The sequence below is a fragment of the Festucalex cinctus genome, chromosome 18, assembly GCF_051991245.1.
Source record: "Festucalex cinctus isolate MCC-2025b chromosome 18, RoL_Fcin_1.0, whole genome shotgun sequence".
Classification (NCBI taxonomy): Eukaryota; Metazoa; Chordata; class Actinopteri; order Syngnathiformes; family Syngnathidae; genus Festucalex; species Festucalex cinctus.
In genome coordinates, this window is record NC_135428.1 from 15,399,478 (window position 1) to 15,421,774 (window position 22,297).

The 22,297-nt window shown below is 41.6% G+C and overlaps 2 protein-coding genes across 7 annotated transcripts in view; both read left to right on the forward strand.

Annotated features, from left to right (window-relative positions):
- Positions 1-8,696, forward strand: part of tiam1a (TIAM Rac1 associated GEF 1a) — a 36,720-nt gene extending 28,024 nt beyond the window's left edge. For all 5 annotated transcript variants that reach the window (XM_077505858.1, XM_077505859.1, XM_077505860.1 and 2 more), the window contains 11 exons: positions 327-554; positions 638-706; positions 780-905; positions 1,726-1,834; positions 1,920-2,099; positions 2,828-3,043; positions 4,309-4,367; positions 4,461-4,557; positions 4,647-4,734; positions 5,642-5,817; positions 6,140-8,696. In XM_077505858.1, the coding sequence (XP_077361984.1) occupies positions 327-554; positions 638-706; positions 780-905; positions 1,726-1,834; positions 1,920-2,099; positions 2,828-3,043; positions 4,309-4,367; positions 4,461-4,557; positions 4,647-4,734; positions 5,642-5,817; positions 6,140-6,585 (1,794 nt within the window). In that variant the 3' untranslated portion in view covers positions 6,586-8,696. The remainder of the gene's footprint in view (positions 1-326; positions 555-637; positions 707-779; positions 906-1,725; positions 1,835-1,919; positions 2,100-2,827; positions 3,044-4,308; positions 4,368-4,460; positions 4,558-4,646; positions 4,735-5,641; positions 5,818-6,139) is intronic.
- Positions 8,697-9,240: 544 nt separating this feature from the next.
- LOC144006820 (glutamate receptor ionotropic, kainate 1-like) lies at positions 9,241-22,235 on the forward strand. 2 transcript variants are annotated; one of them, XM_077505864.1, is made up of 18 exons: positions 9,241-9,841; positions 10,389-10,556; positions 12,245-12,502; positions 12,648-12,829; positions 12,982-13,035; positions 13,385-13,555; positions 13,753-13,896; positions 14,633-14,746; positions 14,890-14,934; positions 15,971-16,084; positions 16,141-16,344; positions 16,418-16,641; positions 16,714-16,832; positions 17,857-18,074; positions 18,649-18,874; positions 19,582-19,832; positions 19,912-20,067; positions 21,242-22,235. In XM_077505864.1, exons 1-17 carry the CDS (start codon positions 9,757-9,759, stop codon positions 20,035-20,037), a joined length of 2,703 nt encoding a protein of 900 aa, XP_077361990.1. In that variant the 5' UTR covers positions 9,241-9,756; the 3' UTR covers positions 20,038-20,067; positions 21,242-22,235. The 2 variants fall into 2 exon arrangements, with proteins under 2 accessions (XP_077361990.1, XP_077361991.1); XM_077505865.1 differs by lacking the exons at positions 9,241-9,841; positions 10,389-10,556 and adding an exon at positions 10,578-11,024.
- Positions 22,236-22,297: the final 62 nt, after the last annotated feature.

A 22,297-nucleotide genomic window follows, 5' to 3' on the forward strand; every position in this document is an offset into this window, starting at 1 on the left:
GGAGAGAGAGAGAGAGAAAAAAAAGAAAAACGCCATCGAACGGACCAATCAGAAGCGAGCTACGCCCCGCCATCTACGGCGTCCAAGGATTGGCGACGTGTGCACGTCAGCCGGCCACGAGCGACGCGGCACTTAAAATTCATGAGCGCCGTAGATCACGTGATCGACGGCGCTCATCGACGCAAGAGCAAACGTGGAGGCATAAATTAGGCTTTAGACTTTGCTTTAAGGAATTTTATGCGCCCTAATATATTCCTTCATTAAGGGTCTTTTTTTTTTTTTTTTTTGCCCTCGTTTGTACTGAACGCATGCGCTTCTTCCCTCAGAACACGGAGCAGTCGTCGGCCTTCCACCACCGCAGCCACCACGACGCTCCCGAGCGCCCGATGTCGTCTTCCTCGTCTTCCTCGTCGTCCTCGTCTTCCTCGTCGTCCCTGTCCCGCAGCCCGGTGTCGGCCCTGCCGCCGACCTGCGCTCAGCGTCAGCTCTCGCACGCCGACAAGCTGCGCAAAGTCATCAGCGAGCTGGTGGACACGGAGAAGACTTACGTCAAAGTCCGTGGTGACTCATCCCCGTATGTTCTCCCTCCTCGGTCATCGTTGCGGCGTCTTGAGCTTGTTTCTCCTCGTCTGTGCAGGACCTGCGTTGTCTCATCGATTGCTACCTGACGCCGTTGCAGAAGGAGAGCTTCCTCACGCAGGACGAGGTACGGATGCTCTCAAGCGGAACCACAACCGGACCGTGGTCATGTTGTTGACGTCCGTTCTGGTCTGTCCTAGCTGGACATTCTGTTCGGCAACCTGGGCGAGATGGTGGACTTCCAGGTGGAGTTTCTGAGAACGCTGGAAGACGGAATCAGACTGGTGCCCAATCTGGACAGACTGGAACGAGTGGAACAGTTCAAGGTGATGATAAAAACGGTGGCTTAGATGTTGTTTCAGGGAGTCATACACTGATTTGGACCTCTGCAGTGAGTCTTACGCTGTGGTTTATACCCAGTCAAAGGAGTCATTCACCGTTGTTTAAGGAAGTCATATGCTAATTTTGATCTTGTTCAGAGAATAATGTAGTCTGGGTTATCATTTCTCGGAAGGGAGTCATACAGACCTCACTCAAGGGAGTCGTGTGCACTGGTTTGGAATTTACTTAAACTTGGCTAAGAGGGGAATGCACATGGTTTTTAATTGTGCTTAAAGGGAATCATTTGAGACATTGTCAAAGGAGTCATACACTGGTTAAGACATCACATCAGGGAGTCATGCACCCTGATTTTGTTAAAAGGGGTCTTGCACTCTGGTTTAAACCCAATTTAGCAATCATTCAGTTATTAGACTTCCCATAAGGGAGTTATACACTGCTTGACTTTCCTAGGAGGAGTCTTACACTGGTTTAGAACTATATTAAGGGAATCATACACTGTTTTAGAACCTGTTTAAGGGAGCTATACACTATGGAATAGCTCTCACTTGGAGTCATGCTCTCTTTTGAACAGCTCCTAAGGGAGTCATACAGTATGGGTTTGATATGACTTATGCAAGTATAAATGAGCCATGCACTCTGCTTTAGGCGGTGCTTAAGGGAGTCATACATGCTGTAAACCTGATCTTAAGCATGTCATACTTTCTGGTTTTGACCCTATTCAACGGGATTCATATCATCTACTGAAGGGAACCAAAGATGATGGTCTTCATTTCGTTAAAGGGAGTCATCCGTTTGTTCCCACAGAAAGTGCTCTTCTCCTTGGGCGGCTCGTTCCTTTACTACGCCGACCGCTTCAAAATCTACAGCGCCTTCTGCGCCAGCCACACGAAAGTGCCCAAGGTGCTCGCCAAAGGTAAACGCGGCTTGCCCAGCCTTGAAACGAGTCTCCGCCTTTTGAATGTCAACATGAAAGGCGTTGCGATGTGTGTGTCGCCCAGCGAAAACGGACCCGGATTTCAAGGCCTTCCTGTCGGAGCGCAACCCCAAGCAGCAGCACTCGTCCACGCTGGAGTCGTACCTCATCAAGCCCATCCAGAGGGTCCTCAAGTACCCTCTGCTCCTCAGGGAGCTCTTCTCCCTCACGGACCCCGACAGCGATGAGCACTACCACCTGGACAGTGAGATTCACACACACACACACACACACACACTGCTTTGCAGATCTTAAAGGAGTCATAAATATTGAAGGGAGTCATACACTTTGCTTTAGACCTTACTTTAAGGATTCATACTCTGGTTTAACCTTGTTTGGGGTAGTCCTGCACTTTGCGTTAGACCTTGCTTAAAGTGGTCATATACTCTAATTTAGACCTTCCTTCAGGGAGTCATACTTTGGTTCTGACCTTGATTAAGGGAGTCATACATTATGATTCGTTCAGATCTTGCTTTAAGGGTAACATTCACATTGGTTTAAAGCTCACTTACGGCAGTCACCGCTTGTTCACTTCCTACTTAAGATGTCCTTCACTGCTCTTAGACATCGTCTAAAGGAATCATACAAACAGGTTTATACCTTACTTAAGGGAGCTGCTTTAGACCTGGAGATTTAGATTATGGTTTAGGTCTCACTTGAGCTAGATTGCACTTAAAGCATCAGACACATTTAAAACTCACATAAGGGTGTCATAATTTATATCTCATTTCAAAGGGAGTCATACACTTGATTTATATGTCTTAAGGTTGTCATACAATTCCAGTTTAAAATAAATCGCATTCTGTGGTTTAGCCATTGCTTCAAGGAGTTGTGCAAATTGTTTACAGTCGACCCCGATTAAGAGAATCAGACACTCTGATCTAGACCTTGATTAAGGGAGTCATACATGATGTGTTTTCTTTTCTTTCCCAGTGGCCATAAAGGCGATGAACAAGGTGGCGAGTCACATCAATGAAATGCAGAAGCTGCACGAAGAGTTTGGCGCCGTGTTTGATCAGCTGATCAGCGAGCAGAAGGAGGTGGGCGACCTCTCCATGGGGGATCTGCTGCTGCACTCCAGCGTGGTCTGGATCAACCCACCGGCCTCTTTGGGAAAGAGCAAGAAAGACCCAGAATTGGCCGCCTTTGGTAAGCGGCTACAAAAATGCACAATATACACCTTGGATTGACTTACACATACTTGATGTCTGGCATTATATCAACAGTGGAGTACCACCAGGCGCTTTTCTAGGTACACTCACCAAACTCTTATTTTAAAGGTTATTTACTGAACGTAATTACCCACGCTAAACGGCTGTGTCTGGGCCCGTTGCCTTAAAAAAAAAAAAAACTATAAATTATTACTATTAATTATTATGTTTAAAATTGCTTTTTTAAAATTTAGATTAAATATTTAAATGTATATTTATTGAACATAATTACTGGCACTGAAAATGCTGTGTCTGGGCCCATTGCCTTAAAAAAAATTACTATAAATATTTACTATTAATTATTATTTTTAAAGTTGTTTGTTTTAATTTAAATTAAATATTTAAATTTACATTTAAATGTATATTTATTGAACATAATTACCTACACTAAACTGCTGTGTCTGGGCCCATTGCCTTAAAAAAAATTACCATACATTTTTACTATTAATTATTATGTTTAAAATTGGCTTTTTTTATTTTAAATCAAATATTTAAATTTACATTTAAACGTATATTTATTGAACATAATTGCTCACACTAAACTGCTGTGTCTGGGCCCACTGGCTTAAAAAAGTTTTGCTATTTATCATCATCATCATCATCATCATTATTATTATTATTATTATTATTATCATCATCATCATTTGTTTCATTTTTTTTTTAAATGCCTTTTTTATTTATATTTTAATTTACATTTAAAGGACATTTATTGAATGTAATTGCCCACAATAAATTGCTGTGTCTGGGCCCATTGTCCTTACAAAATACACACATATACATATATATATATATATATATATATATATATATATATATATATATATATATATATATATATATATACTATTAATTATTATTATTATATTTCAAAAATTGGCAACAGTGGCCTAGTAATAATCATCTGCCCTGACAACATGAATGTTAACAGAAATGATCCGTCGTGTTTGCAATGGAAAAAAGAACTTTGTATAATATGTAATTTGATCTTTGCACTACATTTTTATCATGTCATAAAATCCTCTCTTCAGTTGCCCTCTTTTATTGTGTTACACCGTGCTGGGCTTTGCCTCAGGGAATTAATATTGCAACTATTACGTAATCATCACATCAAAAAAGGGGATTGTCCTGACATGGCCCCGTGGAAGTGGATTTATCTCAACATGACGTCATTGTTTTTTTATTATTATTTTTTTTGTCTCTTAGTGTTCAAGACTGCTGTGGTGTTTGTGTACAAAGACTCGTCCAAGCACCGAAAAAAAGTGGTGAGGATGCTTTGTTCATTTTCCAGTCGAAATGAGGCGAACTCCAGCGCCCCCTGTTGCCACATGAACATACTACACTCTCCTCCTCCTCAGGGTTCTTCTCACCGAGTGTCGATGAACGACGACCGGGATCCCTTCCGCTTCCGTCACATGATTGCCACGCACTCGCTGCAAGTCCGCGCCCTTGCAAGTACGTTAACGCTAAGTTACATCATCATCCCGTCATTGTTTTCATTAGCAGGTACATATCTTATTTTTCTTGTGCGTGTGTGTGCATAGACTCTGAATGCACGGCCGTCTGTGAAATAGTTCACACCAGGTCGGAATCCGAGGGGCGACCCGAGAGAACGTTCCAATTGTGCTGCAGGTTTGAATTTTTATTTGCTGTAATTTGACACTCTTACAATGGGGGTTATTTCTGTTTCTTTCGTCTTGTATTAATTTATTGTATGTCGTTACTAGCTATGTATTTTTTTTTTAATCCGTTTATATTTAGCTTTTTTTTTTTTTTTTTTTAGATTTGTTTCTTCATGTAGTTTTTATGTTCTGATAGTAAATCTTAATTTTTATTTTGCATATTGTATTTGTTACTGTATCTTTGTTTTATGTTCATTTTCATCTTTTTGACTATTTATGTATTCACTACTTATATAACTTTTAAAGATTTATTTATACTACATCAAAAATAGTTTTTCCATTTTACAAATTTTATCTAAAATCTAATGTAAACATTTATGACAAATATTCAAATGTTATTAGTTTTTTTTTGCCATTGCTTTTACATTTTTATTTCTTAGTCATTGATTCATTCATTTTATTTTATTTTGATTCATTCATGTTAATTTGATACATTTTATTTGTATTTTCTTATTTATTTATTTATTTATTTTATTTAAAAATGTATTTATACCTTTTATTGGAAAATTATTGTTTTTAGGAAAGATCAGCTTAAAAAAATAATAAAATTAATTTAGTAATTTAAAAAGTATTTTTTTGCATATATTAAGATCCTTCTTTGACCATATTCAATCCATTTTCTTGACCGCTTATTCCTCACAAGGGTCGCGGGGGGTGCTGGAGCCTATCTCAGCTGGCTTTGGGCAGTAGGCAGGGGACACCCTGGACTGGTTGCCAGTCATTCGCAGTCTTTGATCATATTATAAGACATATTTATTAGTTACACAAAATTAATATCAATTGAAAGTAGGTTTTCCCAGCTGTCATGTCATAATATTCAATCAACATTCATTTTTTTTTTTCATTTTTGTGTTCAGTTCGGCGGAGAGCAAGAAGGATCTGCTGAAGGCGGTGCACTCCATCCTCAGGGAGAAGCAACGGCGGCAGCTGCTCAAGACCGAGTCGCTTCCCCTCAGCCAGCAGTACGTCCCCTTTGGGGGCAAGCGGCTCTGCGCCCTCAAGGGGGCGCACAGGCCTGCCATCAACCGAGCAGGTGAACCCAAGAATAACAAGTTATATTTTTACGCTCAGCATAAAACTCACCGCTTGGGACAAGCAAGTGACAGCTAACCTGTGCAAACATTTTTCTGATACTGTCAAGTTAGCAGCAATGAAAGAAAAGTAGGAAGTAGAAAACCTGTCACAATAAAGTGGCAACAGTGCTAAGTAAGAATAGTAAAATAAAAGTCAATTGTTCTTTAAAAAAAAAATGTAAAAACAAAAACTACTGGCAGTCTGTTAGAGGACCAAAAACAGGAAGTAGAATACCTACCAAAATAAAAGCTGTCTCTAAATTTCCTTTGTTGTGTGTCTAGCTTCGGCTCCGTCCCGCACTCTGGCTCGCAGGAAGTTGCTACGAAACCGCTTCACCATCGACACAGACCTGATCTTGGACGCGGACCCGGTCTTCAACAACAACAACCACCACCAGCGGGACTCGGATCCGGCGGCCACGATACCACCCGGGGCCCCCTCGCCGCCATCCCGCCACGCGCCCTCGGAGCTGTGGCTGGAGCAGCAGTTCGACCTGCGGCCGTACGAGGACAGTGCCAACGTGAAGGAGACGGACATTTTGAGCGACGACGACGAGTACTGCAAGTCGCTGCGCCCGACGCCGGCGCAGACGGCCGAACTGGACGCCAAGATGGACGCCATGGAGATCCGCGGCGTGCTGAAGGCATGCGCGGCGCAGCGGGGGCCCGAGCGCGACGCCGTGTGGGTGCGCAGGGACGACTTTGGCTGCAACAGCGACGTCTTCTGACCGCCGCCGCTCGCCCGTCCTGCCCGCCAATCAATCGCCGGTCACGTCACATTTGACGGGTCACGTGTTGGCCAGTTTATTAGGTACACCTGCGTCCATGCGAGTGTGCGATTTCCCCTCCGTGAGGATCACTGATGAGCCCTTTTTTTTTTCTTTTTTTTTTCACGAGAATCCATCGTGATTCTCAAATTTCCAGAAGATGCTGTTAGAGGAGTCTTATTGATTTTAAAGCAGAATCCTATTTATTCAGTTTGTTTCTTTTATCTATGCGCCACCACTTTTCTAAACACAGTATTCTGATTGTTTTTGTGGCATATGAAAAGTCGCCTAGTTTTACTCCACCTCAGGGAGCAGCCATTTTGTCTTGCGCTGCCACTTGCTGTCTACTGAAAATGACATCACAGTGCCGAATGGCTGAGCTTGCGGACGTCCCATGACCAACTCCAGAAGACAGGTGAGCCGTGACGGCCTTTACATGAGCCCACCATGTTGTCATTTTCAGTCAGTAGCAAGTGGCAATACGGCACAAAATGGCCGCCTCCTGAGATGGATAAAATAGAAATGTGTGGATTTTTCTGCTTGAAGTGGAAGTCAACCTTAATCGTTTCTTGACAATATTATGTTATATGTGACATCACTCGTCTAAACATGACATTATGATTGATATTATGTTTGCGAAATAAGAGTTCTGAAGCGGAATCCAGCCATATTTCTCCATCTCGGGGCGGCCATTTTGCCACTTGGTGTCAACTGAAGATAACCAATCACACCTCACCTGTGATTGGCAGTTGCCTGAGCCCTGAGCAACATTGATGTCATCTTCAGTTGCCAGCAAGTGGCAAAATGGCCGCCCCCTAAGATGGATAAAATCGTCTGGATTTTGCTTCTTAACTTCATTCCAAAAATGTAATAATAATCAGATTGTCATGTTTAGACCAGTGGGGCTGCATAGAACATTCCACAAACGTCATATTAATCAGCATACCGATTTATGAATGCATAGAGCATGTTAACCATTTTTGTCTCGACTACACAAAATGGAAGACATTCAAATGTTTTTGAAAGTTAGACCCAAATCTGCTATTTAGCAGCAAGAATCCTATTAGTTTTAGCAATACAAGTCAGATGAGCCAGGTAGCTGAGATCCAAGACAATCTCCATTCAAAGCTTCCAGACGAGAACCCCATGCACAGTATACCAGCAAGAACCCGATTGGTTTTTAGCGCTACAAGATGACTTATTTTTAGTCCCCGAAAGTCTATTTTTCCACACAAAACCTTTTGAACTCGTCTATTTTTATGACTCTAGGATTTTTGTTTTTGGTTAGCACTCAAGGGCTGCGCGCCGTTCACTTTTCCCTGCAGGAGGTTCTCGGCCGCTGTTGATTGACTGCGTGATCAGGATGTTTGTATTTATAAGACCCAAATGTTCACTTTTGATATGTTTATTTAAAAAAAAAAAAAAAAAAAAAAAAAAAAAGATAGTTGGAATCGACTTTATTGCCTTTCTGCTTTCATTGTTTACAACAGTCTGTTCTGCAGTGTGAACGCACACTTAAACACCACTTAACGTCCAGTTTGAATAAGTTTGTTCACAAAAAGCCAACTACGGCAACGTGTAAAAACAAGAAGTTGATACCCGCCAAAATAAAGGCAGAAACAGCACTACACCAGTCATAAAATGACTTGCTATTAACCATATATAACCCCCCCGTTTTGTTTTGAGGCTAAATTACATGAACGCCTCCATTGCTAATGCTACTGTGTGTCAGTAACCCCCATTTGAAACCTCAGCAATGGTCCTAGTTTACTTGAAAGTCATCCCTGCAGTAGCTCCTCTTGTCCACCGGGCGTCGCTGTTTCACCGCTTGTCGTTTGCACTTGTGAACAACATGACAGCAGTCGCTGACAGTGAGTCTCTTTTTCTTGTAGGAGTTTTGTTTTTGTTTTTTTTTAAAGTCTTTTTGTACAAATAATTGTGATGCAGTTTCTAGCAGTTAAGTTTTGGGGCTGTGAGGCACAATTTTGATTCGTCTTTGTACTTTTGCTACACGACACGTGGAGTATTATCCTTTGTATGACGGCAACAACAATAAACTTTATACATTTACACTTTTCTGTGTGCAAGAGACCATTTTATTCTCGCTAAAGCTACCGGGATTTTTTGTGTGTGTGTGTAACTAGAATTTTTAGTTTATTTTAGCAACACAATTTAAAACCTACATTACACACTGCGATATGCATTTATATTTTTAACGGTACTATTTTAAAAAAATGCAACATGTATATATAAATGTATGTGGTTTTTTTGTGTGTGTTTTTTTAAGAAAATATAACTTTAAACACCTTTTTAAAAATGTAGATTATATTACGTGTATATGTATTTTTTTCTGTGTATTTTTTTTATTTCAATTTTTTTTATTGTCATATACTGTACATTGGCTGGAAGAAAAATAGGCAGTTTCACGTCCTCTTTTTGGACGTCTACACAAATTATTTTCTCTCTTTGGTTTGCCGGAAGTCATCCAGTTGTGTTATAGATAATCGGACAGCTGGCATGTAACCTGAAGATTATTTAGCACATCTGCTGCTTAATCCCAAACACTAACAGGAGACAAACCATTAAAATTGTGATAACGGGATATCATCACCTCACTGTGCTTGCCGTCAGTCTTGCATACTATCTTTGAAATGCCATTATTTTATAATATCTTGATGAAGCTGATCATCAAGCCCCAATTCGGTACTTTATTTGGTCCCAAGAAAGAAGTCACTCAATTCTTCTGTAGAAAATTTAGCATGTATGCAAAAGCTACATTTTATTTAGGCTCGTTTGGCGGCTTCCGTCCTGTTTCTTATTTTGAAGGAGCTTTGCGAATGTTGCTGACTCTGTGTTAACAGTTTGTCACGGATGCTTCAGTGTGATTCTGTGTTGACTCTTCGCCCATTTGTGGACTTTTCAAGACTTTATAAGGATTATGTTGGGCCGGGAATTGGGCTGACAGACATTTTGGAATTTGGACTATATTCGTGCAGCTTCTTCTTTGGATGTTTTCAAGTTGAAGTGATGGCGGTGGTGGAGGTGGCCCGCATCATCATCATCATCGTCGTCGGAGGGGGAGAGGAAGAACCTGGAGAGACTTCCAAATGCTGACTGAACGGTTCCGTCACCATGGACGCGGTGGACCTGCTGGTTCTGGTGGTTGCGGTTCTGCTGGGCCACACATGGCTTGCCGAGGCTCAGGTTCTGCGCATTGGTGAGCTCAACGCGCACTTGTTTGGTGTTCGAACTTGTTTGGTGTGCGCGACACTAATTCATTATTCAAATGAATGAATGAATAATGTGCAAGCCTCGTAAAGTTTTATTGTAATGTGCATCTATTATTGTATTGACACGTTTTATACACGATCATATTTTTTTCAAATATGCAAGCGCAGTGTTTTATTGTATTATTAATTTTTAGTATATTTATAGTTTATTAAAAAAATGTGCAAGTGTATATTTTTTATTACAAACATTTGTATTGTCTAACTCCCTTGTTGCGTTTAATACATATTTAGAATGCATTGTTTATTTTTAACCATTTGACCCTTCATTTTTTTGTAAATATTTTTTAAATGTTAAATTAAGAATTTTTGAATTATTAATTTTAAAAATGCAAGTCAACTTACTTCATTTTTTACTTGCTTGTTTTTAAAATCAGTCAATTGTCAATGCATCTTATTATTATTATTATTATAATTTTTTGACTTAAAAAAAAAAAAAAAAAAAAAAAAAAAGATTAAAACATAGTTTGATACCAGGCGGCATCCTGGAGACGCGAGAGCGTGAGCTGGTGAGTTTGGACGAGTTGGCATTCAAGTTCGCCGTGAATAACATCAACAGGAACAAGACACTGATGCCAAACGTCACGCTCACTTACGACATCCAACGCATCAACCCCAAAGACGGCTTTGAGGCCTCACGCAGAGGTAACAACAACATCAGCATCATAACAATTCAGCATGCTATCTACTAATCAAACTGTATTACTGACTACTTAGCATACTGACTATTTATAAAAGTAACTAAAGATCCAATGATCTTAGTTCGTAGTTACTTAGCCAACTCGCTGAGTACCTAATCAACGAATAGGTTAACTACTTAGTAGGCTAACTACATAACTAGCTAGCTTCACAAGCCCACAGTTGATTAGCAACATCCGCTGATCTAAACAGCCTAACAGGGCAAGGGGAAATTCAAAACCTTATTTGGGGAAAAACGAAAAAACATTGACAGTCTATTCACTAACTATACTTGCAAGGGTAACTGACTAGCCAATCAACTAATGTCTTAGAAATTGTTAGTTTTACACACCAAAACATATAAGATGACAACACAAGGATGAGAAGACAAGACTTATTCATTTTTACTCACAGCGAGAAGAGCCGAGTTGCCAGGTACAAGCTGTCAAAGATGCTCTGGCAATTCTTTTGCTCCCTCTCTTTTTATTGGGATTGTTGCCTATCCGGTTACAAAAAAATAGCGTTGCACTACTAAGGGGTGGGGAAAGCGCAATAGTGCAAACGCTGCATTTTCTTAATATAACATATCTGTCTGCTTGGATGTAAGTGTGTTGCAAATAAGAATGTGATTATCCATTAGCAAGGAAAGTTCTCATTTTCGCTTCTGCTTTGTGACCCATTTTAAACACCGCCACACTGTCAGGTGGAGTTCATCTGAAGAAATGGGTGCAAAATAGTTCACATAAAGTTCATATGACTGTGAAGTATTTTAGCAAATATATAACTTAGATACACTTTAAACCAGGGGTGTCAAACATACGGCCCGCGGGCCGGATCAGGCCCGCAAATGGGTTTAATCCGGCCCGCGAGATAATTTTGTAAAGTAAAAAAAAATATAAATAAAAAAATAAAAATACAAATAAAAATTTGTAATGTCCGACTAATTAATCAGCCAGCCACAATCAAAACATATAACTTTGTAATTTCACAAGCAGTCCTCAGATGACCAATGCAACTAGTCCAGGGAATCGTCGTCCGGGATGTCATTATTTTACACACAACTTTAACTACAGTTTGTTTAATTATTATTATTTTTTTTTTTGTAATCATACACCAACATAAATGTGTTAAATACGACACAAATTCAATTACTGGTAACACAAATAGATATGACAACGATAAACGTCCTTATAACATCATTAACTGCGCCATGCAGTGCATTCTGGGAACAATATATATGCAAAACAGGTCGATTTCACACGTCCAGAATGTATACCGGCAAAGTGTTGCTGTGTTCTATTTGCATTTGTGTTATTTTTCAGAACAATATGATTACAATTGAGCTCCATAATTTAGGTCTGGTCCACGAAAATCTGCGTATAAATGACAGCAATTGTTTTTAAGTTATATACCGTTATTTTTCCGATGCGGCCCACTTGATAATATATTTTCCTCCATGCGGCCCCTAAGCTAACGTGAGTTTGACACCCCTGCTTTAAACGTTACAGAAATTTTGCTAACTTACGAAGAATACACAATGAGTGAAATTTAGGGACTGTACCATTCACACGACACGCTCATCTTTGGCTCATAACACCAAACTAACTAACCAGCTAACTAGTTATCCAGCTAACTCGTCCCTTTGCTTCGTCTAGTGTGTGACCAGCTGTCACTGGGCGTGGTGGCCGTGTTCGGCCCGTCTCACAGCTCCTCCGTCAGCGCGGTTCAATCCATCTGCAACGCTTTGGAGGTTCCGCACATCCAGACGCGGTGGAAGCATCCGTCGGTGGATAACCGGGACACCTTCTTCATCAACCTGTACCCGGAATACAGAGCGGTCGCCAGGGCCGTGCTGGACGTGGTCACCTTCTTCAAGTGGAAGAAGCTCACCGTCGTCTACCAGGACAGCACCGGTACGTAATGACGTTTGACACTAGCAACACAAACTAAAAATTTCCAGTTGCTGAATGTTTCCACTTAGCAACCAACCTATCTTGTTGACTATCTAACTATGTTAATGCTTGGTGGAGTTAAGAAAACTCTTGTTTTGTTGGGTAGGTCTGATGCGCATGCAGGAGTTGATCAAGGCTCCGGCCAAACTCAACCTGAAGATGAAAATCCGCCAGCTGACGCCCGGCAACCAGGACGCCAGGCCGCTGCTCAAAGAGCTCAAGAAGGACAAAGAGTTCTTCATCCTCTTTGACTGCTCCTACAGCATGGCCTCGGAACTACTCAAACAGGTCTGCTCATAACTCCATCTACATGTACAGTAGTTTGTATTTGGGGTTAGTTACCATGATCTCATCATGCAGGTCTCACGCAGTGTTACAGTGTTGTTTATTGTATCTGTGTATGCATAAATGTTGATTTGATAATTGTTGTAATATGACAGCTTTCGTCCATGGGAATGATGACGGAGTACTATCACTTCTTCTTCACCACTTTGGTGAGTAGCAACATGGATGTAAAATATACGTATACAAACATGGAAGGATGCCAGATCCATGCAGGCTATCTAAGTCACTACAGAGCTGCCTAACAAAGTAACCAACTGACTAGCTAAATAATAAATAACTTGTTTAATACTTTGTAAGATAGCTGACAGGCTAATTAAAAAAAAAAATAATAATAATACTGTGCTAGTATAGCAAGGTATCTGGAACAAGTAATTGATTGAGTCTCCAGACACAGTATTTAGGTAACTAACAAATAAAAATCACTCACTAACTACTTCAGTAGAAAGCAGGCCAGATAAGTAACTAACTGGTGCTAAAGCAACTTCCTGCTTGGTGTAGGACTTGTTTGCGTTGGACCTGGAGCCGTACCGCTACAGCGGGGTCAACATGACGGGCTTCAGGCTGCTCAACATCGACGACCCCTGGGTGGCCGCCACCTTGGACAAGTGGGCCATGGAGAGGCTGCAGGGGCCCAAGCAAGATGGTGGACTCATGGATGGTGTCATGACTGTAAGAAAACACTAGACTTCAACACACTGTGCTCTGCCTATTACAAAGGTGGGTAGGCAGAATGTACTTTAAGTAGGGAGGAATGTACAGTGTTCGGAAGTGATAGAAACCGAGTAACAATTTCATCATCAGTGTCCAAATGGTTTTGTGGTTCATTAGCCAATATTTCTCGCCCTGTTTCCGTGCTCATGTCACAGACTGATGCAGCTCTGATGTACGACGCCGTGTTCCTGGTGTCTGTGGCGTCTCAGCGTGCTACTCAGATGACCGTCAGCTCTCTGCAGTGTCACAGACACAAGCCCTGGCGCTTTGGACCTCGATACATGAACCTCTTCAAAGAGGTACAGAACTAACTGGACAGACTTTTAACTACCAGGCAAGCGGAAACAACTACCACTAAATCCACAAGCTAACTAACTAACTAACCAACTAACCAACTAACCAACTAACTAACTAACTAACTAACTAACTAACTAACTAACCAACCAACCAACCAACCAATAGGCTACTTCAGCAAACAAATTAACTGCTCAGGGAACCAGATAATTGTTTAGATTGCTAGCTAACTAACTAACTAACTAACTAACTAACTAACTAACTAACTAACTAACTAACTACTTACCAGGCCAACTAATTACTCCATCCAGCTAGGTAGATAACTAACTCAACACACCTTAAAATAACAAAGTGACTTATTAACTCCAACAGACTAACTGTCCAACCGCCTAATTAGCAACCCAACTAAGTAGCTGCTTCGTAGGCTGCAACTTAGTACTTAGTTGGCTAACTTAGCAACTAACCAGCTCAGTAAGTAACTACTTCTCAAGATAATTAAACTACTTAACAATTCAGTAAACTAACTAACTAACTAACTAACTAACTAACTAACTAACTAACTAACTAACTAACTAACTAACTAACTAACTACTTCGGAGTCAAGTTAACAGCTAACAAAGTAAATGCTTAGGACCAAGCTAACTACTTACCTTGCTAGGTACTAATTAACCCACTTGCTAACTATTTTAACATTTATGTACGTGTAAAAGAAGTAAAATATGGTTGTGCTTCATGTCGTAGGCGCAGTGGGATGGCCTAACGGGCCACATCGTCCTCAACAAGAGCGATGGCCTGCGGCGGGAGTTTGACTTGGACATCATCAGCCTGAAAGAGGACGGCAGCAGCAGCAGCAGGGTGAGTGAGTGAGTGAGTGAGTGAGTGAGTGAGTGAGTGAGTGAGTGAGTGAGTGAGTGAGTGAGTGAGTCCACCTGCTCCCATGATGCATTGTACCTTGTTAGAGCTGTAATGCTAACTCACATCTCTTGTTGCCCACTCAGGGTGTCGGGGAGGGCGTAAATCGCCTCACCAAAAGGTGGATCAAGGTTTGTTTTCCAAATATGGTCATGTACAGGACTTCAAAAATGAAAATGAAAGACAACAATAAATACTGAAGCAAGTAAAGATTGACCAGACCATTTTAGTAGTTGCTATAATCTCACCTCCTTTGTGTACGTGGTATAATCTAGAAAGTCAAGTGTGACTTGATGACATGTTAAGTGTGCTCGTTTAACGTACTTAGCGTTTATCGCATCAGTGACTTTGCTCTTTAGCAGCTGGGCGGGAATTTCAGGGTCCAGCTGTCACATGCCTGATCCACTCCGTGTGTGTGGATTACTGCTAGCATACTCTCATTAACAGCCTCGTATACTGATGACATACTGTGTACTTATACACTTAGGCAAGATGCAATGACATCATCAGTAATGTATAACTCAACTGATTGGCAAAGTTCAAATCTATACCGTCAGTTATTTGTATTAACTCATTAGCTCCCAAAAACGTATAAATACGTCATATTTTAAATGTTTTAAGTGTCCCAAAGACGTATTTATACATTTTTTTGTTTGTTTGTTTTATGCCAGAGCATAGAGAAGGCTTTGATGCAGTCTCTCTACTGCAGAAAATGGTTGAGTGGCAGCAGAGTATAAGAGATCAACCAGGCCATGTTAAAACAAGCTGATTTCCCCACAGTTCTAAGCAGATTTGTGAATAATGATGAAACTTAGCTATGTTCTATTGCTAATTGCTGCACAGCGGAAACAGATAGGAATATACTTTTTCTCCTTTTTTTTTTTTTTTTTTTTTTTTTTTTTTTTTTTTTTCTTTTTGAAGATATAAATATACTTTTTCTCCTGATAAAATAAGAGACTCTAATCTCTCTTTTGGTAGGTTCCATATTTTTATAGCAATAGAACATAATATTCTCCAGGCCTTGCAAAATCAGTCAAAAACCAGGAAAATACGACAGTGAAAATGGCTGGGAGTGAATGAGTTAACTGCCACCATGCACGATAGAAAAAACACATTAAGTATAACTAATCCAGAGTACAAAAGGAATCTACCTCGTTTCCCTTCCAGATCGCCACATGGAGCTCTGTAAAAGGCATGAACCTGATCGAGAAGTCAACCCAGAACAACAACAACGTGACCGACTCGCTGGCCAACCGGACGCTGATCGTCACCACCATCCTGGTGAGCCAAGAAGACCAGGATAGGAGAGGACAGAACGTGACCCGTTCTCTTTTCAGGAGAACCCGTACGTGATGTACAAGAAGTCCGACAAGGACCTGGTGGGGAACGACCGCTTCGAGGGTTACTGTCTGGACCTCCTCAAGGAGCTGTCCAACATCCTGGGCTTCACCTACGAGGTCCGCCTGGTGGCCGACGGCAAGTACGGAGCCCAGAACGACAAGGGCGAGTGGAACGGCATGGTTCGAGAGCTCATCGACCACGTGAGCACGCGACCGACTCCGCAGGGTTTTTGCCTTGACTTGAAAAACGCGATACGAACTACCTCGTTCCTAGGTGGCCGACCTGGCGGTGGCGCCGCTGACCATCACGTACGTGCGCGAGAAGGTGATCGACTTCTCCAAACCCTTCATGACGTTGGGCATCAGCATCCTGTACCGCAAGCCCAACGGCACCAACCCGGGCGTCTTCTCCTTCCTCAACCCGCTGTCGCCCGACATCTGGATGTACGTCCTGCTGGCCTGCACCGGCGTCAGCTGCGTGCTCTTTGTCATCGCCAGGTTAACTCATCACGTTCGATGACATGACTTTACTTTTCTCTACGCTCCGCTTATCGGTTTGTCCTTGGTCAGGTTTACCCCGTACGAGTGGTACAACCCGCATCCGTGCAACCCGTCATCCACGCTGATCCAGAACAATTTCACCTTGCTCAACAGTTTCTGGTTCGGCGTTGGCGCGCTCATGCGGCAAGGTAAACTTTAAGCAACTAGCTAATTGTGGCGCTAGTTAAAAGTAGCTAGCTAGTTAACTAGTAGCATTTACTTTAGGGTGGTTGGCAGTGTTTACTTTAGGTCAGGGCTAATGATGTTGGTTAGTTAGGGTTAGTAGTGTTAAGGCTATGGTTGGTAACATAACATTGGGTTAGTTAGGGTTAGTAGCCATTCGATTAGGATAGGATTTTGATTAACACGTAAGCTAGAGTTAGTATCATTCAGGTTAGTTAGCTTTGTTTTGGGTTAGTTATGGTTGGCAGTGTTCAGGTCAGGCAGGGCTAATAATTAGGGTTAGTTGCGGTTAGAAGTGCTTTTGTTATGGTTGCAACGTTGGGTTAGTTAAGGTGAGTAGCCATTCGGTTTATTTACCATATATTTGTAGCATTTAGGTTAAGGTTATTTAGGGTTAGTACCATATAGGATAATGATGGTAGTGTGTAGCATAGTCTTAGTAGTTAGCATTTAGGATAGGTTTTTCATTAGCATGTAAGTTAGTATCATTCAGGTTAGTGTTTGCAGCGTTTAGGTTAAGGATAAAAGCATTTCCTGTAGGTTATATTATTTGTCTTTAGGTTAAGGTTACTAGAGGTTAGGGTTAGTAAGCTTGGGTTATTGAAATTAAAGTTGGGGTTAGCAGCATTTAGTTTGTGGTTAGTATTTAGTCTAACTTAGTTTAGTACTAGCACTTAAGTTAGGGTTAGTAATGTTTAAGTTATGCTAGTTTTCTTTCGTTATTGCTAGAAACATTTAGGTTGAGGTTGCTAGCCTTTACGATGTGGTTTGTAGCATTCAGGGGATGGTTAGTTAGTTGTGTTTAGGCAAGGGTTAGTAGCCTTTTGGTTACTAAACATGACCATTTAGGTCATGTTTAGTAATGTTTAATAGTATTTATGTTAGGGTTAGTATAGTTCAGGTATTGATGAATTAATTGATTAAGAAAATGTACTTCTGATGCGTTAAGGTGTTGTACTAGTAGTAGTAGTAGTGGTCATCTTGTTGCAGGTTCTGAGCTGATGCCAAAGGCTTTGTCCACACGCATCGTCGGGGGCATCTGGTGGTTCTTCACCCTGATCATCATCTCGTCCTACACGGCCAACCTTGCTGCTTTCCTCACGGTGGAGCGCATGGACGCGCCCATCGACTCGGCCGACGACCTGGCCAAGCAGACCCGGATCGAGTACGGGGCTGTGAGGGACGGCTCCACCATGACCTTCTTCAAGGTTTGTTTATTGTTTGTTGTCGTGGACTACATTTGATTTAGGCTTAGTTATTCGCAGTTAGCTTAGGGTTAGTCCGGAGTACAATTACTAATGTTAAGTTATGGATAGGAGTTTTTATGATGAATGAGGTTTGATAGATTTTAGGTTAGGGTTAGTGCCAGCTAGTTACGTTTAGGTTAGGCTCACCTGGCCAGTTTGAGGGTTGAGTTGCCTTCTTCAAGGAACATCAGCACTGCTTAAAATGAAAAACAAAAGACCTTGGCCTTTAAATTGCGATCTGATGTCAGGTATTTTTCATCTTCAAATGTATGTTGTACAAGGTTTTAACTCCTCTGGTTTCCCGCCCCATCTTCACGTCTCAAGCACGAGTGAGTCGAGCAGGGCTTTTTTTTTTTTATCCCGCCGGATTGCAGTTTGCGATTACGAGCGGCCGGATAAGACGCCGCCGCCCGTGTTGATGGCTCGAACAAATTGAATCAGCTGGATGAGATTTAGAGCACAGCTGCCCCATTTTGTCTTAGCGCTCACACTTCCACACTTTAAGTGCGTGCGCTTGTGTGTTTATGCGCGACAGAAATCCAAGATCTCCACCTACGAGAAGATGTGGGCCTTCATGAGCAGCAGGAAGAACACGGCGCTGGTCAAGAACAACCGGGAGGGCATCACACGCGTCCTCACCACCGACTACGCCATGCTAATGGAGTCCACCAGCATCGAGTACATCAGCCAGAGGAACTGCAACCTGACGCAAATCGGAGGACTCATCGACTCCAAGGGATACGGGGTGGGAACGCCCATCGGTGAGGAAACACGCGTCCGTTATGTTCTAAGGTTGGATCCCAAAAGCGCAGACACAAATAAGATTTTAACTCTTTATTCGCATAACATCGAGAGGCCCAGTAAAGAGATTCAAGATTCTTGACATCACAAAGCTCCTGACATCACATAGTATCACATGGCCTACATCCAGTTGAAACTAGATGCTGGTTACATTAGTTCAAAAACAGACACTTGTTACATCAGTACATAACAGACACTTGACCTCACGGTCATGACCCAAACATAACCCTGGCGTGACCCAGTCATGAGTCAAGACCCAAACATTACCCCTGCATGACCCTCGTCATGACAGCGTCAATTTCAGTGTTTTAAGACCCACTTGTATTACTTCGCTCTTAGTTCAGTGTGAATTGTGTGGTCCTTGGCGTATTTTTTAAATTTGTATTTTATTTATTTATTGTTTATATTTATTTATATTTATTATATTCTTTATTTTTTTATTTGTTTTTAAATGATTTCTAATGTATTTTTTTAATTACTTATTGTATTTTAGTATTTATTGTTTATTTTTTATAGTTGGTTTTACTAGGTTTTATGTGTATGATCAATGTGTAGCACTTTAGAAGCGCTGGTTTCTAAAATTGAATATAGAAATGAAGCGGATTGGATCGGATTTTGGAAAAATCTAGCTAGCTCCACTTGGCAACATCCTGTCTTCTCTGCGCAGGCTCTCCTTACCGAGACAAGGTGACCATCGCCATCCTGCAGCTGCAGGAGGAGGGCAAGCTGCACATGATGAAGGAGAAGTGGTGGCGCGGGAACGGCTGCCCCGAGGAGGACAACAAGGAGGCCAACGCGTTGGGCGTGGAGAACATCGGCGGCATCTTCATCGTGCTCGCCGCCGGCCTGGTGCTGTCCGTCTTCGTGGCCATTGGCGAGTTCATCTACAAAGCCCGCCGCAACGCCGACATCGAGGAGGTGAGCCGGGCGTCGCTTCCTGCCAGTACAGACCGTAACAGAGAATTTCTCGCTCTTGTGTCTTTCTTTGCATGGTCAGGCCTTCTGTTTCTTTTACGGCGTGCAGTCCCGGCAGTTTCAGCGGCGCGGCTCGACTTCCTCCTCAGGCACGTCCTTGTCCACTGATCTGGAGAGTGGCAGGTTGCTCGGTGATGACACAGACTAACCAAGGATGCTGACTTGTTGTAAATAAGAGGTTTGTCAAACTCTGCTCCTTTTTTGACACTCCTGTAGTTCACCACCCTGCTTTGACGCTCTACCCTTTGAAAAAAATTTTTTGGGCCAACCATGCTATGCTCGTATTTGAAGCTGTATATGTTATTTCAATTTCGTAGAAATAAAAAAAATCTATAGGACGTTTGTTCTTGAAGAACCCTGCAAATGAGCCTAAACTGTCCACTTCAAACCAAAGTGGCTGACTTCCTGTGTCTTTTCAGGCATGCCCTCTTGAGACTTTTTTGTGGGTCTACTCATGACAGACAAGTCTGCCAAATTTCATGTTGCAAAGTGAAAGTGGTTCCGAATTTTCAAAAAGGTTTTTGGGTTTTATAGCAAATTTGTTTTGGCAGAATTTGCTGTCCCAATGCTGCCGTATTAAATATTGTTTCTGTGTAGTGTATATATATTAGGGGTGTCAAAATTCGCACGTTCATGTTCAGATAATTTAAAGTTCCTTTAACGCCACAAATTGTGTACCAGTACATACACACACACGCATATATATAATAGTGCTGTCAAATTTAAAGCGTTAACTAGTTAATCACACAATATTATCACATTAATCATGTATGTATGTAACGCAGATTAATCATTACTGTTCATCACTATTAATTTTGACAGTAGATGATCCTTGAGCTGACAGTGAATGGTTACGTTAAAGGTAGCACAGGTTGTGTTTGAGCAATGAACATAACTATAACTAATATTTGTCCATGTCAAGCTGCTGGGGTCATTTTATATATTTTTTTATAGTCATTTTAAATTATGCAAGTAATAAACCGACTAGAAAAAGAGGTAGCGTGTGCAGTGGATAACATTTTTTGAAGACGTCTTCATAACATTAAACGTAGAAAAAATTAACACATAACAGGTGCTCTTTAAATTTGGCAGGCAAAAAATTTTGATATATATATATAGTGTTTCTGAATTACTTTTGTTTCCTCAACCTTTTGTGATTTTTGGGCGCAATATCGAATTTGCTGTGATGCTCTGCCCGCACGCAATAACAGAAACACAAACTCTTTACAATTTCGCTTTGTTTTTCTTTCTCGGATATGAGGTTCAAATTTGATATCAATCTGACAAAATCTCAAGGAGGAGTTTTCTTTACCTTGTTGTCTTGACTCCAAAAATGTCCTTGTGTCTTTCAGTGTTTCTTTCTGGGTCTCGATGGACAAAATGGCCACCTCCCTGCGGTGTTGTCTTGTGTCCACGCGATAACCACGGACTCCAACTCAGAAGACTGAAAAACAATTTTTTTCCCTCCATTTTTGTCTGAATTTTCCTGTCAATAGTGTTGTTGTTTTTTTCCTCCTGTATTTTACATTTCCACCATTTGTTTCAGAGGTGACGATAGTAGTTCATTTTTCTGTGACTGTAGCTTAGCTGCAATTGGTCTATTTAAAGTCACCTGACCATCTATGACATCATTGACCAATACACTACAACAACAAAAACAAACAAAAGTTGTGTGTGTATCTGATGTGTATGAGAGGTAATCGTGTCCCTGACGACCTCTTACAGGTTAGTCTACATCCCGAAAGACTTCTTAATCTCTTCATGTAATCATTTTTTTTTTTCATGCAGATTAATTCCCGGGATTGAGCGTAATAACTCGGCCCGTAATCTCCCCGGCAGCACCATTCACGGCGGGCGGTGGCTCGCCATCAAAAACCCCCAAGCGGCTGTATTTATTTTTTACCCCCCCCCCACCCCCCCCACTCCCGTCAGGCATCTAATCCGTCATGAATGAGGGCAGGGATTACGCCACTGACCTTGGCATTCAGCACATCTGAGCGCGGCGCAATGACCTCACCTGAACGACACGCCGGCTATCTTGCCCCCCCCCCGACGCGGCGCGTTACAAAAGCTTTTTGTGGCACGAAACAGCCGGCGCCGGCCAGATGAGGCGCTCGCGTTGTGAAAAGGTTTGACAGATAAACCACTCATGTTTATTACCTCCCCCAAGGAGTTTTTGTTTCTGTTTATAAGTGACACCGGTTGCTTAAATAAAGACAAAAACTACAATAGGACAAAAGTACAGTGCGCTCTGTTATGAAACACACAAGCGGCACAAATATGTTCACAGTGTTTAATCATTAACTTTTCACAACTGAAATAAAAATGTTATTAATATCAAGATAATTTTGATTCTTGTTCAGGTCAAGTTTGTGCAGTCACTTGTTACTAGGCAGAATTTTAGAGCC

What these genes read in the sequence shown, in the direction of transcription:
- LOC144006820 (XM_077505864.1), top strand. Translation starts at nt 9,757, where the DNA reads ATGGACGCGGTGGACCTGCTGGTTCTGGTGGTTGCGGTTCTGCTGGGC. An exon ending in TCACCAAAAGGTGGATCAAG is followed by an intron (nt 14,935 to 15,970) that starts GTTTGTTTTCCA and finishes TTTCCCTTCCAG; the next exon opens with ATCGCCACATGGAGCTCTGT. An exon ending in CGGGGTGGGAACGCCCATCG is followed by an intron (nt 18,875 to 19,581) that starts GTGAGGAAACAC and finishes TTCTCTGCGCAG; the next exon opens with GCTCTCCTTACCGAGACAAG.